A 19038-nucleotide genomic window follows, 5' to 3' on the forward strand; every position below is an offset into this window, starting at 1 on the left:
CGGCTGTCTGCCTGTTTCGAGCTGAAAGCTTCCAAATTTAATCCTCTGTTGACCCAGGACTTTGTGAGGGAACAGAGAACTTTCAGAAGAGGTCGGGATCAGCAGTTTATCCAGACATTCCACTGTTAAAGGATATTTTATTAATGAAAGACGTGCGGATGGGTCGCAGCCGGCACCGCGCGCCGCCACAGGAAAAACACCTCCGTTGGAAGCCTTAAGGACAAGTTGGAACATGTCCAGCTGTTAAACAATTTCTCAGATACTCACTCAACTGAAAGCCATCAAAAGCCGCCTGGTTTTTACAAATGGTTATCAACATGGAGGTGTTTTTCCTGTGCCGCCGCACCGCGCTGGCTGCGTCCCGACGCGTGGACCTGTCCGCATGTCTTTCATTAATAAAATCTCCTTTAACAGTGGAATGTCCAGATAAACTGCTGATCCTGACCTTTTCTGAAAGTTCTCTGTTCTCTCACGACGTCCTGGGTCAACAGAGGCTTAAATTTGGAAGCTTTCAGCTTGAAACAGGCAGACAGCGGGGGCTCAGGGCACGTCGTGACCGCCCGCTCCGTGGCACTCCTTAAAGCGACAGCAACAGTCCATAATATCTCATCAGCTGTTAAGATTTTCACAGAAAACCAGCTGAATTTCTCGAATGATGTCCACTTTGATGTACCTCACAGTTTTGGAAAAATATTTGATCAAGCAAAGCGTCAGTCTCTCAGGAAGTTCTCAAAGAGATTCCGACAGGAGTGGTGGACAACTCCTCACTCAAAGCCAGCCCACAGACGAATGACGTAACCGACAGGCGTGAAAAAACTCACGCATGCGCACGAGGGTTCAAGGTTGTCTGATGTAATCGTACGTGATTCAAATCCATATAGTTTTTGAAAAAAATAAAAAGGTACGTTAGTTTTATCACAGACCTTGTATATATATATATATATATATATATGGCCAACCAACCAAAAGAAGAAGACCACAGTTGTGATTGATGTGCCAATCCCAGCTCACAGCAACATTAGAAATAGAAGGAGCACAGGAAAACTGAGACGTACCAAGGGATGAAGGACCAACTGGAGCAGATGTAGAAGGTAAAGAACAAAGTGGCCCCAGTGGTAATAGGAGCACGAGGAGCTGTGACCGCCAAATTGGAAGAGTGGCTCCAGCAGAACAGTGCAGATCTTGGAACAGCTAAGATACTGCAAACCCTCAAACTCCCAGGCCACTATTAGAGGGCTCGAACTTGAGAAACACACATACCACCCTGGGATAGATGGGATAGATTCCCATCTGTGGCCTTTCTGTGTGGAGTTTGCTGTGTGTTCACTGTGTTTGTGTGGGTTCTCTCTGGGTGCTCCAGCTTCCTCCAACATCCAAAGGTTAGGTGGATTGGAAACCTTGAATTGTCTGTAGATGTGAGCACGGGTGTGAATATGTTTGTCTGTTTATACAGTAGTGTTCAGAATAATAGTAGTGTTATGTGACTACAAAGATTAATCCAGGTTTTGAGTATATTTCTTATTGTTACATGGGAAACAAGGTACCAGTAGATTCAGTAGATTATCTCAAATCCAACAAGACCAAGCATTCATGATATGCACACTCTTAAGGCTATGAAATTAGGCTATTAGTAAAAAAAAGTAGAAAAGGGGGTGTTCACAATAATAGTAGTGTGGCATTCAGTCAGTGAGTTTGTCAATTTTGTGGAACAAACAGGTGTGAATCAGGTGTCCCCTATTTAAGGATGAAGCCAGCACCTGTTGAACATGCTTTTCTCTTTGAAAGCCTGAGGAAAATGGGACGTTCAAGACACTGTTCAGAAGAACAGCATAATTTGATTAAAACGTTGATTGGAGAGGGGAAAACGTATACGCAGGTGCAAAAAAGTATAGGCTGTTCATCTACAAAGATCTCCAATGCTTTAAAATGGACAAAAAAAAACCAGAGACGCGTGGAAGAAAATGGAAACAACCATTTGTGAGACAACCCCCAAACTCTGAATTCAAGCCACAGTTCACAGTGAAGACAGTGAAGCATGGTGGTGCAAGCATCATGATATGGGTATGTTTCTCCTACTATGGTGTTGGGCCTATATATCGCATACCAGGTATCATAGATCAGTTTGGATATGTCAAAATACTTGAAGAGGTCATTTTGCCTTATACTGAATAGGACATGCCCTTGAAATGGGTTTTTCAATAAGACAATAAACCCAAGCACACTAGTAAACTAGCAAAATCTTGGTTCCAAACCAACAAAATTAATGCCTCGCAGATGTGAAGAAATCATGAAAAACTGTGGTTATACAATGAAATACTAGATTAGTGATTCACAGGATTGCTAAAAAAGCAGTTTGAACATAATAGTTTTGAGTTTGTAGCATCAACAGCGGATGCTACTATTATTGTGAACACCCTTTTACTAATAGCCCAGTTTCATAGCCTTAAGAGTGTGCATATCATGAATGCTTGGTGTTTTTGGATTTGTGAGACTCTAGTGAATCTACTGGTACCTTGTTTCCCATGTAACAATAAGAAATATACTCAAAACCTGGATTAATCTTTTTAGTCACATAGCACTACTATTATTCTGAAGACTACTGTATGTGGCCCTGCAACAGACTGCATCCTGTCCAGGGTGTACCCTGCCTCACGCCCTATGACTCCTGGGATAGGCTCCAGCCCAAGTGACCCTTAATTGGAGTAAACGGTTGAAAGTGAGTGATAATGATGTTATTTCAAACAGGTGAACGCAACACAATTTGCAATTGTTTTTTCAAAACTGTATTTCTCAAAGAAAGATAGGAAGGGATTTGCATATTTTTCCTTCTACAATGCCTGTTATGATAAAATCATGCAAGGAATCTCAAGGAATTTTATTAAGAGGGCAATACCACAAGCCTAAATGGCAATGCATCATACACAATCATTCATCAGTAGTTGATATAACCAGGTGTAAATTGGGCTACTGTTGGCAGAATAAGAAGTCAAAGAGGTGGTGAACGTGTCCAAAGGCAGCAGGATATGAGGAAAAATAGGAGTGTGGAAGTGAGAGTCAGGATTTGAATGTTGACAGTATGACTCATAAAGGGAGTGAACTGTGTCATGTGATGATAGGAGAAAGGTAGATATATGGTGTGCTTAAGAGACCAAGTAGAAAGGAAGTGAGGCATCTGAAGCATCAGAGCTTGATTCAAACTATTGTATCATAGTGTGGATGGGAGGAGAAATGGTGCTGTGGTCTTTCTAATTGAAAAGTATATTAAAATGTGTTGGAGGTTAAGCAAGTGTCCAACAGGGTGATGAGTGTGAAGTTGGAAACTGAAGAGGAAATGACAAATGTCATCAGTGCATATGGCTCACAGATTGATTTTGAGATAAAGGACAACAAAGACTTGGAGGTAGCATGAAAGACTGATGACTGGCGCGGACTTCAATGGGCATGTTGGAGAAGAGACCAGAGGTGATGAGGAAGTAATGAGTTGATATGGATGGGAATGGCTGTTGTGAATACATAATTTTAGAAGAAGGAGGAACACAGGGTGACATATAAGAGCAGAAGAAGGTGCATACAGTTGGACTATATTCTATGAATGAGATACTAGAAATAATAATAATAATAATAATAATAATAATAATAATAATAATAATAATAATAATAATAATAATAATAAAACTGAAATTGCAAGGTGGTGGCAGCAGGTGGTGAGTGTAGCCAAACAGCATTAGATGGTGGAGGACTTCAAAAGGTGAAGAAGAAGAAGAAGAGAGTGGGAGATCAATGAAGGATCAGATGGTGGGAGCTAAAGGAGGAAGACCAATGTGAAATTCACATAGGGGGTGAGAGGTTTTCAGACAGAGTGATGCTGCGATGTAACCTTTTCAGGCAACCAATCACATGAATGATCTTCAGGAAAATAAGAACTTTGTTTTTTGACACAGATGCGCCATTCTGCTGAGGAAAGGTGTGGGGCAACATGTTTTGAAAACACAAAACTGTTGAGTCCACTTTAACTACCATGTGCACTGTCCCACGTGCACATGTCATAAGCCTTAGCCACTGGTGACAATTATGACAAATTTAAGAGACAACATTGATGTCATTTTATGCATTAAGCATTGCTGCAGACAAAAAAAAAAAAGGTTAAAATTCAATTAACAACTGAGGAAATATGAATGCATTGAATAAAAACCACACATGCACACATTAATAGGCTGTTATTTTCCACTGAGTGAATACAAACTGGCTGAATTTTATATTTCCATTTCAAAGTTACGAAGCTACAGGAAATGTTTTATTTATTTCAAAGTGGGCTGTGTCTTATTCATTCTTATTTATTTATTTTCCAAAAATATGGGGAGTCAAATCAGCCTGCATTGTTTTGTTCAGTTTACTTCAAGTATGCCTGCACATGCCTTTTTTTTGTCTTTCTTTTTTTTTTATATATATATATGTACAACTTTGGTGTTTTCCTTTGTTCTATTGTGTTGTATTTTTTAAAAAGAAAAAAAAAAAAAAAAAACAATAAAATGCCAGCACTTTTCTTCGTAGTAGTTCTGTAATTTAAGAAATGCAACATGTACAACACCAAATCACAAAAAGTTGGGACAACATGTAAAATACAAAGTGCAATAAAATGGTGTACCATTCCCAGTTTCTCCACTTACACCATCACAAGACAAAAATTATTTCAGACTTGCATTTTAGTGGCTTCTCTGACTTGTCTACTTCTAGCATGGTCGCTTAGTTTTTCAAAACTGCCTACTTGACACAGATTTACCATACAGTATTATGCTGTTTGTATTCATGAATGACTGATATAAATGAAGTCCGAGACATATTTAGTGACTTGAAAATGTACCTATCCCCTGAACTGTCCCAAGAAAACTGACTGTAAAAATGATGACTTAATTAGTCATTCACAACTTAATTATTCGTTCACGGGCATCTCTCCCAGTCACTGGTTCAGATATGTCAATGACACATGGGTTAAAATCAAGCAACAGGAAGTTGAGGACTTTACAGAGCACATCAACTCGGTGGACTCCAATATCAAGTTCACAAGTGAGGATGCCAGAAACAACCATTTAGCCTTCTTGGACTGTGATGTTAAGATTGGAGAGGGGTTTACAGAAAACCCACTCACACTGACCAATATCTGCTCTTTGGCTCAAACCACCCCCTTGAACACAAGCTCGGGGTGATCAGGACTCTTCAACACAGAGCCCTACAGGTGCCCACAACTACAGAGGGAAGGGCTAAAGAACAACAACAACTTGTCCGGAAAGCCCTCACAATATGTGGGCACCCATGATGGTCCCTGGATAAAGTGTAGAAGTCCCAGAGAACAAAGAGAGCAGACAGACAGGAGACAGAGACAAGAAGAAGAGGAGTGTCTCTCCCTTATTTAGCAGGAGTAGGGGAAAAACTACAGAGGATCTTCAGACAGCACAAAATCCCAGTTTACTTTAAAAGTGTTAACACCTTGAGACAGAAATTAGTTCACCCCAAGGACAGGATCCCTAGTTACAAACAGAGCAATGTAGTGTATTCTATCAGATGTCAGGAAAACTGAAATGAACACTTCATAGGTGAGACTAAGCAGCTGTTACACAAAAGGCTATACCAGCACCGCAGAGAGGGCATCAGTGGACCTCAGTCTGCAGTTAATCTCCACCTTAAAGACACTATCCACACATTTGAGGACAAGGAAGTTAAAATCTTAGCCAGAGAGAAGAAATGGTTTGAGAGAGGGGTGAAGGAGGCATTAACCGGGGAGGGGGTCTGAGACATGCACTGTCCCCTGTTTACAATGGGGTACTCAGGTCAAAGCAGTTTTAGTCTTTTGTTCATGGTAATGAGTCATTCACGTCATCAGGAGCCTCCTCAGGCGAGCCGTCAGGAGAGGCGTCAGTCCCATCGTTAGGAGGGACAGCTACCCTGTCATTAGGAGGGTGCTAACTAGAGCACAATAGGTGCTAATTAAAGCAATTGTTTAGTCACTAGCCAATAGCAGTCTGCCTCTCAGTAGGAAGGGTCTGGTTAGGTTTAAAACTCCAGCTTTGTGGCTTCTATTTTGTTCTTCTCTACAAGGGTCAAGACAGAAATCAGACTACCAGAGCAAGAATTTTAGCTGAAGAAGCTTTTGCGATTTGAAGCGAAACATCCTCGCATCAAGCAACCCAGTCCCGTCAAAGATTCAAGCTTCTCTAATATGACTTAATTAGATTCAGACTTAGAATCAGAATAGCCTTTATTTGGCAGGTATCTTCAAGAATACAAGGACTTTGACTCTGGTTTGAGCTGTACTCTCTGTGTACAAGCATGTATAAATATATAATAATCACTAAATAATTCATGGTAAAAACAATGTGCTAATAGAAAAATGTGCAAATAAAAATGTGCAATAAAAAATATGTGTAAACGAGAAACAAATTGTACATGATGTATATGAATTGGAGTGAGTTTTTTGTCAGGTTAAATTGTTCATCGGAAAGAAACTGTTCCTGTGTTTTCTTGTTTTGACGTACTGAGCTCTATAACGTCAGCCTGAGGGGAGGGGTTTAAAGAGTGTGTGCCCAGGGTGTGAGGGGTCTGCAGAGATGTTACCAGCTCACTTCCTGGTCCTGGACCAGTATAAGTCATGGATGGAGGGCAGGCTGGCTCTGACGATTTTTCTGCAGATCTGACAATTCTTACATTTAGAACAAATTGCCATGTCCCAACCTTTATTTATTTATTTGGAATGGTTGCAGGCCTTAAATGTAGGAATGGGTGAATAACAAATGAAATGAAGTTGGCCACACAAGCATGAAATATCTTGGGTTCATTCTGTCTGCAATGAAAAAAAAAATCAACCTATAGTTGAACTGTATGTTAAAAACATTTTTAAGCGGTGTTGTCTTTATTTATTCATTTTAAGGGTCAAACATGTTTTGTGGCTCAGGAATAATTTTATTTGCAGGAGAATGGCCAAAAATTGCACTTTGGAATGAAAAGGTTGCAGAACACTGAGTATTGTGAGGAGCAGATGAATGAAGAAAATGAGAGAAAGACAAATTTCTTTCATTTATATAAGGGGTGGGCAACTTGTTCCAGAAAGAGCCAAGAGGGTGCAGATTTTCTTTGCAGCCACTGACTCCACCAGGTCATTTCACTGGTTAACTGATTCCATGTGCTCAAAGTGATATTAATCAGTGAAATCACCTGGTGGAGTCAGTGGGTGCAAAGAAACCTGCACCCTCTTGGGTGGAAGTTGCCCACCCCTGATTTATATACTGCCAAATCACAACAAAGCTTCCTCAAGGTGTTTCACACAAGTAAATTCTAACCATACCAACTCCCAGAGCAAGCACGCAGGCAATATATATATATATATATATATATATATATATATATATATATGTGTGTGTGTGTGTGTGTGTGTGTGTGTGTGTGTGTGTGTGTGTACAGGTGGGGTGTATAGGTGTTCCCTATTCTCCATGTTTGATGTCAGCAATTATGCAGGTGGCAAAGTGAAAAAAAAACATCCCAAATAACTCAAGCTGCTAAAGGCTTTAGGTAATAAAAACATTTTAAACACAAAGCCAGTGCCAGCATCCTAAGAATTCTACTCTAAAAGTCACAGTATCATTGTTCCATTCAACTAAGTCTACGAGCACTGAACATATGTGACCAAAAACATGTTCTATGCTTTAAAAAATGCAGCAGTTATACCCCCATCACACATATGCTGATTGAGGCTGAACTGCATCAGAATGACATTACTGGCCACAATTGGGAAATATTGACTTGCGGCCTTTAGACCTACGGATGGCAGTCTGTGAATATCTACATATTTTGTTCCATTTGCTCGGCTGTCCCAAGTGTGTTGCACATGTTCCAAACACTCTTAGTGCCATCGAGATGGAACGCACATCTGACGGCAGTCTACATGCAGTTTTTGCGTCATCTGACCATCTGCTGTCTACACGGCATCAAAACAGCATCTGAAACAATCTGATCATGGTTGATTGAGCTCTGAGATGGATTGGTCACAGCAAACCCTGCCGGCATGTTGTGGGATGTCCACAGTAAAGGAAATGTTGACATGTAATAACATGTATCTGGCACACATTCATCATGTACAATGGGTGTGAATAGCGCACAATCAAATCGAAGTACCGTGTGTCGCTGTGGCTCTCCGAGGCACAGCAGGGCTCCCCCTGCTCAAGCCAGCACACGTCCAGGCCCGTTTGAAGTTCACCAGTGACCATCTGGATGATCCAGAGGAGGCATGGGAGAAGGTCATATGGTCAGATGAGACCAGAATAGAGCTTTTTGGAATCAACGCCACTTACCATGTTTAGAGGATGAGAACAACCCCAAGAAAACCATCCCCACTGTGAAGCATGGGGGTGGAAACATCATACTCTGGGGGTGCTCTTCTGCAAAGGGGACAGGACTGCACCGTATTGAAGGGAGGATGGATGGGGTCATGTATTGCGAGATTTTGGCAAACAACCTCCTTCCCTCAGTAAGAGCATTGAAGAGGTCCTGGCGTGGTCTGGCCAGTCTCCAGACATGAACTCAATAGAAAATCTTTGGAGGAAGGTGAAACTCCAAACCTGAAAGATCTAGAGAAGATCTGTATGGAGGAGTGGACCAAAATCCCTGCTGCAGTGTGTGCAAACCTGGTGAAAAACTACAGGAAACGTTTGACCTCTGTAATTGCAAACAAAGGCTACTGTGCCAAATATTAACATTGATTTTCCCAGGTGTTCAAATCCTTATTTGCAGCAGTAACATACAAATAAATTATTAAAAAAATCATACATTGTGATTTCCGGATTTTTTTTTTGTTTTAGATTACAGTGGACAGTGGACACAGTGGACATGCCCCTAAGATGAAAATTTCAGACCCCTCCATGATTTGTAAGTGGGAGAACTTGCAAAATCGCAGGGTGTTCAAATACTTATTTTCCTCATTGTATATTGTTCAGTTTGACAGGCAGATTTTCCTTAACATATTAAAAGCAATTATTTAATATAAGCAACATATGTATTGATTTTGTTTTAAGTATGAGTTCAGGCACAGCTTTAGGCACTGGCACAGTTTGGTATTGAAAAACTATACAAAACAAAATTATTTCCAACCATTTTCTGTGTAGATGTTTAATTCTTAGACTTTTAAATGAAGCCAGCTGATTCTTAAAGGTTGCAGATCGTGCTATGGCAGGGTCACTGGGGCATCTGGTGATTGTGCTCTAATGGTAAATGGTTTAAATGTCTTATGAGACAGGTAGAGCAGCCCCTGAAAAGAATTTTGCTTCAGGCCCCAGAGCAATTAGGACTGCTCCGCCCCCACCCCTTTAAATATCATCCACTTCAATTTTGGGACACCCTTTCTGTGATGTATCACACAAACTATGACTGTTTGTGCTTGATCCCTTCTTTGAAGGAGAAAGAGTAAAGATTTGCATATCCTGAGCTACTTTACCAGGCATTTCAAGCACACTTCTAGGACAAATCTAAAAGGACAGCAAAAGGTGTGTAAGTACTTTGAGTCCTGTTTTGGGCACTTTGGAATCTTTAATGTCGAACTCCATCCACTGCTGCACAACGCGGCTCACGCTGGGCTCTGAATTGTTGACGAGCTGGAAGCCGGTAATATTTGCCCCGCCTTTCCTCAGGTCTGTCAGATCAATATCCAAGAAGCCCTGAGAAAGACAGGTGGACATACAGGTAGGAGAAATGTAAGAATCACTCACAGGTGAACACATGAAGGCTAGTTGACAAGTCACAACACTAAACTGTTTAAACATGGCAGGTGCTGACGCTGAAGGGTCCTTTGCGAACATTGTTGGTTGAAAATGAAGAATAAAAGTGTCATTTGGGAGTATTTTTTAAACTTGGACTTAATTTTCATGCACAATAAATAAAAATAAATAAATACAAATTCAAACTACATTTGCCAGCAAATGTTTGCCACCACCACCACCCCAGATCCAGGCCTGTCCCAAGCAGGGATCCCAGAAAAGCAAGCAGCAGCACAAATCACATCTTTTGTATTGTTTTAAATGTATTGTCTTTTAAATGTTTTGTTTTGTATTCCAGGCCAGTGGCAGACATCCCACCACATGGTGGCAGTAATGCACCTCTCAGTTGTTTGACCTACCACCACAACAGAAGTAGAAGATGCCCTGTTTCCAGATCACTACTCAGTCTGAAACTGGTGAAAGCACAGTTCTTCAAAATGTGATATTTTCCAATCTGGATATATATTACTTCTTCATTGCAAACATCTGCACGACAATTAAGGACAAACTGCATCACTTCCATCATGTGGTCAGGAGTGAAAGTAATTCAGCTCACTGGACATGTTTTGCTGTGGATATCACAGTTAAACACATGGATATCTCTGAGGTATTTACCATGTGGGCTTTCAAAGGAGGTGCCACAGCTATATTTTAAGTACACATATTAAAATACGGTTAATAATAAATCCCAACAAAACAATATTGTATCATCAAAATATTTAAAAAAATGTAAAAAGTTGCTGATCAACAACAACAAAAAGTGTTTTTGTAAAGTGAGATAAAAACAATTATTGGAATCAAAAGTATGCTGACATGATTATTGTCACTCTGAGGAATTTCCAGTAAATCATCACATTCAATCCAGGTGTTCTTACCATCTGATGATGGAAACATGAAATGGTGAAAATCAATAAATATGTTGCACTTCATCAATTTCAATATTACGCAAGGGAAGACTCCAATAAATTTTGGAGGTGATCTGGATCTGGATCTGAATCCGGATTCTGGATCAAGATTTCACTATATATATAGGCTTTGAAGGATTACATCAAAACTACTTCACAGATTCTCACCAAATTGCACAACCAAAAGATATTAGGACACGGAAGACTCCCCTGAATTTTGCAGGTGATCCAGATCTGAATCTGGATTCTGGATCAATATTCACTTTATACAGGATTTGAAGGATTGCATCAAAACTACTTCACAGATTCTCACCAAATTGCACAACCGAAAGATATTAGGACACGGAAGACTCCCCTGAATTTTGCAGGTGATCCAGATCCGAATCTGGATTCTGCATGAAGATTCACTTTATACATGCTTTGAAGGATTACGTCAACACGACTTCATGGATTCTCACCAAATTTGCACAACAGATAGATATTAGGACACAGAAGACTCCCCTGAATTTTTTGGGTGATCCGGATCTGTATCCGGATTCTGGATAGAGATTTCACTTTGTATAGGTTTTGAATGATTACTTCAAAACTAACTCATAGATTCTCACAAAATTTGCACCACAGATACATATTAGATTAAAATTTCCAGCCCTGTATATGTGTTGGCCATCTCTGTTTATTTAATCTCTTCCTTCAGCTACTTTATGTTCTCAACTGTTAAGCACCTGACTGTCCTGTACAACCCAGTTTGACTTCCTGTCTGAATACATTCATTTTATGTTTGTAAAATTGCAATGTAAAAACAATGAAATACACCACTCAGGGCCATATATAGGAATGTGAAGGGGGGGTTCAAATCCTTGAGTTGGGGGTCCAGTGGGCTGCAGGGCCCCCCGGTGGGGTCAAGGGGCAATGCCCTTGTGGGGGGCTCAGGGGGGCAAAGCCCCCCGAAGCAGAATCTTTTTGAGGATTTCGAGGGGTAAAAAGCTACATAAATTTCAATTGAAACCCAAAATATATCATTTTAGGAAATACATTTTATATACAAATAGTCCTTGCTTGGGATTTGATCAGTTGCCATAAGAACCACCCAGGAGGAACCAAGATAACATTAATGCAAATGTGAAAAAACTCACGCATGCGCACGAAGGTTCAAGCTTGGCTGATGCAAGCGCACATGATTCAAATCCATATAGTTTTTGCAAAAAATAAAAAGGTCGGATAGTTTTCTAACAGACTTCGTATTTAGCGGTATTAATATTCGCGCTTACATTATGAATATGTACGTATATGTACGTTATGTATTAAAATAGCGGTATTTAATTTGGCGACCTTGTTTATCTCACGAAATTCGCATAATAAATCCCACGCGAATATTTGCACCTTTACAGTATTTGCAACAGGAAGGAGAAGCTCCCTTTATTTCTCAGCTTATACATACAAACATGTTTTTACAAACCAGACAAGTGTAATTGTGTGTCTCCATGGGTATTTACAAGCCTACTAATCTGTTTGATATCAGAGGAGGATAGGGACCAGGGAGCAAAAATTCTCAACCCCCATGGGAAAAGTTTATCTAGCAGTTTCCCCTTTCATCACTTAAGGGATTACTCTGGCAGAGGAAACTGAAACTTGAGGGTGTGTGATAATAGCTGTGTAACAGTTAGTGCTTGTTACTTATTATCAATGAAAAGAAAATACATAACGTTGATATCCAGATCAGAAAAAAATCATCAGAAAAAAATCAGCAGAATTCTCGGGGGGGGGGTCGGTTGAACCCCCTGAACCCCCTCTATATACGGGCATGCCACTACCTCAGTTTTGATTTATTGATATTTACATTTACTGTTACCTACCTTTTGTGTGTAATTTTGTTATAAATTTGATTGCAAAAGAAAGTCTGCATGAAGGACTTCAAATGTGTTTGTCTTTTAACCAAGTATTTCCACTTAGTTTGGGGAGTCCACCTCTTATATTTCTGCTGGACAAACTTTAGCCCATTAACTATTATATTTATAAGACATCATCATTACAAAAACAAATGTTGAGCAGTTGTTTTGATTAAAATGATTGGCATATGGCTTACGTCTAAAACAGATTAACCCGGGCAGCGCCAGGTACCCCAGCTAGTACGTATATATATATATATATATATATATATATATATATATATATATATATATATATATATATATATATATATATATGCTGTACAATGTAAATTAAGTCCAAAACATATTGAGTGACTTGGAAATGTTCATGTGTCCATCAGCTGACTTGTCAACAGAAAATGTGGTGAGAATTTGCTCTCTATTGATTGAATATATTTCTTGCATTTTATTAAGACACACGCACACACGATTAACAGCCATCACTTTAGCAAAGCTCTGCATTATGTTAATGTGTTTATGACATGTCAGTGACACATTATCATGTTGTGTACGTCTGGCTTCAAATGTGTTCTTCCTTTTAACATTAAACTCCATAAGACATGTTTGTAAACACGTCATCGACTACATAGCTAACGTCACATATTCTTGTCGTGGCCACGATATTTTGTATGGCTCGATGTGGCATCTGTCCTCACTACTGCTGTGCTATTTAAAAGTTACTTATTTGAGTCCTTGTAACGTGTGGCTTACTGCTAAATTTGAAATAACAATTTGAAGCGCCTTTAAACACTTTCAGAAAACTCTAAATTAAATTTGGAGCTTTTTGAAGCTTTGGAAAGTGCATGCACATGCATTTTGACGTGCCACCTTGTGGCACATTTTTACCAAAATGGGTACAACAAATGTAAACAGAATCAGGGATGAAGCTGGAAAATGTGCAACCCAATCTCACGCCATTTCGTGATGGCATCATGAAATGTGATTTAATCTGTTAGTTGGAAAATGGAATACATTTCCATGACATTTATCACAGAATTTGGAGGGGAACAGTGAGGGGTGTGTTTAGGCTTACTGTTGTGGTTAGGGTTATACAACCCCTGGCAAAAATTATGGAATCACCAGCCTCTGAGGATGTTCATTCAGTTGTTTAATTTTGTAGAAAAAAAGCAGATCACAGACATGACACAAAACTAAAGTCATTTCAAATGGCTACTATAAGAAATCAGGAAAAAAAGATTGTGGCAGTCAGTAACGGTTACTTTTTTAGACCAAGCAGAGGAAAAAAAATATGGAATCACTCTGTAAATTTTCATCCCCAAAACTAACACCTGCATCATATCAGATCTGCTCGTTAGTCTGCATCTAAAAAGGAGTGAACACACCTTGGAGAGCTGTTGCACCAAGTGGACTGACATGAATCATGGCTCCAACACGAGAGATGTCAATTGAAACAAAGGAGAGGATTATCAAACTCTTAAAAGAGAGTAAATCATCATGCAATGTTGCAAAAGATGTTGGTTATTCACAGTCAGCTGTGTCTAAACTCTGGACCAAATACAAACAACATGGGAAGGTTGTTAAAGGCAAACATACTGGTAGACCAAGGAAGACATCAAAGCGTCAAGACAGAAAACTTAAAACAATATGTCTCAAAAATCAAAAAATGCACAACAAAACAAATGAGGAACGAATGGGAGGAAACTGGAGTCAACGTCTGTGACCGAACTGTAAGAAACCGCCTAAAGGAAATGGGATTTACATACAGAAAAGCTAAACGAAAGCCATCATTAACACCTAAACAGAAAAAAAAACAAAGTTACAATGGGCTAAGGAAAAGCATTCGTGGACTGTGGATGACTGGATGAAAGTCATATTCAGTGATGAATCTCAAATCTGCATTGGGCAAGGTGATGATGCTGGAACTTTTGTTTGGTGCCGTTCCAATGAGATTTATAATGATGACTGCCTGAAGAGAACATGTAAATTTCCACAGTCATTGATGATATGGGGCTGCATGTAAGGTAAAGGCACTGGGGAGATGGCTGTCATTACATCATCAATAAATGCACAAGTTTACATTGATATTTTGGACAATTGAAAGGATGTTTGGGGATGTTTCAAGATGATAATGCATCTTGCCATAGAGCAAAAACTGCGAAAACATTCCTTGTAAAAAGACACATAGGGTCAATGTCATGGCATAGGGTCAGTGTCAACGAGTAGATCTGATTTGATGCAGGTGTTAGTTTGGGGGATGAAAATTTACAGGGTGATTCCATAATTTTTTCCTCAGAATTGAGTGATTCCATATTTTTTTCCTCTGCTTGGTCTAAAAAAGTAACCGTTACTGACTGCCACAATCTTTTTTCTTGATTTCTTATAGTGTTTCTTAAAGCCAGAAAGTTGTCATTTGAAATGACTTTAGTTTTGTGTCATGTCTGTGATCTGCTTTTTTTCTACAAAATTAAACAACTGAATGAACATCCTCCGAGGCCGGTGATTCCATAATTTTTGCCAGGGGTTGTAGATAGGGATAGGGGTAGGACTAGAATTAAAAAGTTAAATTAAAAATAGTGAACTAAACGTGACCATATATCAAAAATGTGACAAATTTCATGATGATATCAAGAAAAAAACATGACACTGGGCTGCAAATTTTACATTTGGTGCATATATTCATGAGAGACCACTTTCAGTTGAATGAATAAAAAATATGAAATGATTGTTTTAAAACAGCACCTTGTAGGACTCTGAGGGAAAATCTACATGAGATTTGGAGCATTTTGCAGCTTGAAATTCAATGAAAATATGCTTTACAGTGCCATCTAGTGGCGCAGTTCCATCATATTTGGCACTGTGAATCTAACCGAGGTCATGCATATACTGTAGTATTTGCACAATTTCATGATGGTTGGTGGTCCCATTAATGAGAAAACCCATCACAAAATAAAGAGCATCATATGCAAATGTACTGTAAGCTCCCAGTGGGTGGCACATATTTTAATTTTATTATGTTCTTAAATGTATTATGCATTGTCTTCAAATCTTTTTCACATATATATTTTCTGCATGTGTATAGTGCTTTTCCATGTGAATCCAAAGTCCTTTACACTGATGCCTGTCAATTATTTCTCTCACACTCACACACTGGGAGCAACTGGGAATTAAGGACCTTACCCAAAAGCCCTTTGTGATTTTCCAGTCTGGCAAGGATTTGAACCAATGATCATCTGGTCTCAAGCACACTGCTTAACCACTAGATCATCAGCTCCTATTACACTAACGTATGACCTAAAGAGTTCGGTAAACACATTTCTAACACCAAAACAGTTTGTCCACATGAATAAGAATGAATATTCACCAAGGATTTGAGGAATTTCTAAAAACATCTTTTATATTTTCAGCATTAGAGACAAATTATATCCTTGACACAATCTTATGGGCAAGTATATGCTTCACTTTCAGGATGCTAAGACGGTTGTGAACATTTTGACATGTGACACATGGGCATTATGCTATATCCAAGCACCTTTAAAGCAAAATTACCAAATGTATAGTAAAATTGCTAAAAACAAAACAAACAAACAAAAAAAACCTTGGACTGCACTGTGATAGACTGGCGTCCTGTCCAGAGCTTATCCTGCCTCATGCCCAATGACTGCTGGGATAGACTTCAGCCCACCCCGACCCTTAATTGGAGTAAACAGGTTTAGCAAATTGATGGATGGATGGATGGATGGACCTTGAAGTACAAAGCGCTAAACCATGAGACAAAGGCTGTCAAAATATGACCCTAAATCAGCCCTCCTCTCATGTGCATTTGACCTGAGGTTTGCAGTAACAACAGAATACATCCCACTGGCAGTTTAAAGCACAACAAATATAGCAGAGGTTACAATGTGTAACATTTTTTTTTCTCTCTCTCACGTGGAGAGCTCTTCATGTTAGCCTTTCTTGAGGGAGAAGAGAATGGATAAAAAAGACGAAATCTCATTTCTGGGCGAGAGTAGTCTGTCACTAATCTCTGACAGCCTGAGTCCTTACAAACTACTGTGAAAAATGGAAGGATCAAAACCTTAGAGGCTCCTGTGAACAATGGGAGGGAACGCCTCAGACAGAGCTGAATGAAGACAGAAGCAATTTACTGTAATTGTATCTCCAACATATATATATATATATATATATTTTTTTTTTTTTTCCCCTGACCATTATGTGGAGATGGCTGTTTTTCAGAGAATGAGAAAGGCACAGACAAGGAGAGACAGTCTCTCAGCAGGCTGTCTCTCAGCACAGAAATGGTTTTTGGTGTGCTCAAAAATGCAGTAGGGAGACAAAGTCTTTTTTATGATTTGTTGAGGATGTAAGAGGTAATTTTTGAGTGAGAAGAAGCAATACAGTAAATACAACACATCTGCGTGAAACTCCTGTCTATCTCATGCTCTTTTTCACCACTTTTGCCACTTCAAATCTGTACTGTAAATGTTTGACTGGGAAAAGTGCTGTCAGGAATGTGTGGGATGTGATGACCTGTGCTCCCATTATTGAAACCCCAAATAGGAGCTTCCAAAAGAACATAAAAAGAAGAAGAAACCGTGTACTTTGAAAGGACCCAACTTCCAAGGTGAGCACATGACGGTGAAAAAAAAATCATTTTGCCTGAAATCTTAAGGGAGATGTAGCACAGAATTCATAGCAACTGATCATGTGATGTAATCTAAATGTTTCCAATGGTGTTTACATCACTCTGAGCAAATGTCCCAGCGCACGCTGTTGAATGAAATGTAAACAAACTACTAATGTTAGGGCCCCTTCACACATCGTGCAAATTTGTTTGAATTGCGCATGAAGTGCGCATGAAGCAGGAGTACGTGTAAAATCGCAGCTTCCTCGAACGCTTCGTACACCTGTTGCTACAACTATTTGCGCACACCGGCAGCTGAAAGACAGTGTGCGCTGTGAGAACACTGTCGTGGCAGGTGTCGGGCAAATTTCAGGTGACACGCACAAACATCTAACACCGCTCATTTGAAAACACGTAGAAAATGTGTGGCCATTTGTACTATCATCATGAAAACAGTCAGCAGACAATCAGTCGAGCTGGATGTGAAATTTGTCTAAGTGCCCCAAGAGTGTGGCTTTACAAACAGACACAGTGACACGTTGGTGTGTGCACTGAACTGACAGGGGTTGTGGCCGCCGGCAGGAGCAGCTGTGGAGATCTGTGGTTCTGGATGTTACGGCTGGGGAACACAATTGCCCACTGTGACGCGCATGTGTCTGCTTGCTGTCCTCACGTGGACATACATAAAAACATATATTGCTGTTGCAATGGACTACAGCGAGTGCACGCACGCCGCACACATTGACAGGCTACCCCAGGTGATCTGGACCATCAGACCATAACACGCAGCGGACGATCTGAATGTCACGCCACCCATGTGAGCTCTGTTCCACATGATGTGGCGTCTGTCCTGCAGTGTGCCATCCACAGGACATGCCTGTCAGGCAGGACATGCACGTGGGGCCGGCTGGACACACAGAACCAGTAGACGTGGACATGATAAGAGCACCCTGCTTCTCATTCTCATAACTGTACATCTGTAACCATAAGTCATCTACACAGGAACAGACGGATCATACTTGTATTGCCCGCTTGATAAGAAGGATTCAATAAAATGTTTTTATATGGTGTGCGGCTTTATTTTCTTTTAAATACGTCCATGTCCTTCTTGATATCAGGCATTTTTCCACACCTTTCACAGGACAACGATAGTAGCTCAGTGGTAAAGTTTCTGGCTGGCAATCAGAACTTTTGGAAAGTGCAGGTTTGAATCCTGTGGGTGGCATGTATTTTTTATTTCCGTTCCCGCGTGCATGTACCGTCACAGCGGCATGGTTTCGTGGTTCGCTCATATGAGCTGTTCCACTGTGAGTCACCCTGATTTGTACTTATTCATACTATGTGTGAAAGGGCCCTTAAGAATGGAATTGCAGATTAATTGCAGACTTTTCATTAGTGTGATGTCATGTCATAATGTCTCACTTTTAGTGACAACTGTTAATTTCAATGCAGTCACAGTAAGAGAGCAGCCAGTTTTTACGGTGGGCTGCATGTGCACTGTCAGCAGTCATGAACGCAGCCTGTTGAAAAGAGTCTCCACGAGAGACACAGCTTTATGCATGCTCATAAGTGTGATATCATATCATGATGACTCATTTTTAATGTGATAACTGTATTAATTTTTATATAGTGGAAAAAAATTCAAAAGAGTTAGGTGTGAAGTGTGTCGTCTCCTCTCTGTATGGAGCGCACTGAATAAATCAAGCGGCGCGCAACGTTCGTGCACATCCGTTACTGGGGGAAGTAATGAAAATAATGTATTTGCTACTTTGTCATGCCATCTGTAAAAACAGCATTGTGGCGTAGTTTCAGTTACAAGCACACAA

The 19038-nt window shown here is 40.0% G+C and overlaps 1 protein-coding gene across 4 annotated transcripts in view; it reads right to left on the reverse strand.

Moving 5' to 3' along the window:
• gria1a (glutamate receptor, ionotropic, AMPA 1a) overlaps positions 1-19038 on the reverse strand; it is a 262134-nt gene that overhangs the window by 187241 nt on the left and 55855 nt on the right. For all 4 annotated transcript variants that reach the window (XM_034181029.1, XM_034181028.1, XM_034181031.1 and 1 more), the window contains exon 4: positions 9540-9698. In XM_034181029.1, the coding sequence (XP_034036920.1) occupies positions 9540-9698 (159 nt within the window). The remainder of the gene's footprint in view (positions 1-9539; positions 9699-19038) is intronic.

Source organism: Thalassophryne amazonica, chromosome 11 (genome assembly GCF_902500255.1).
Source record: "Thalassophryne amazonica chromosome 11, fThaAma1.1, whole genome shotgun sequence".
NCBI classification, from domain to species: domain Eukaryota; kingdom Metazoa; phylum Chordata; class Actinopteri; order Batrachoidiformes; family Batrachoididae; genus Thalassophryne; species Thalassophryne amazonica.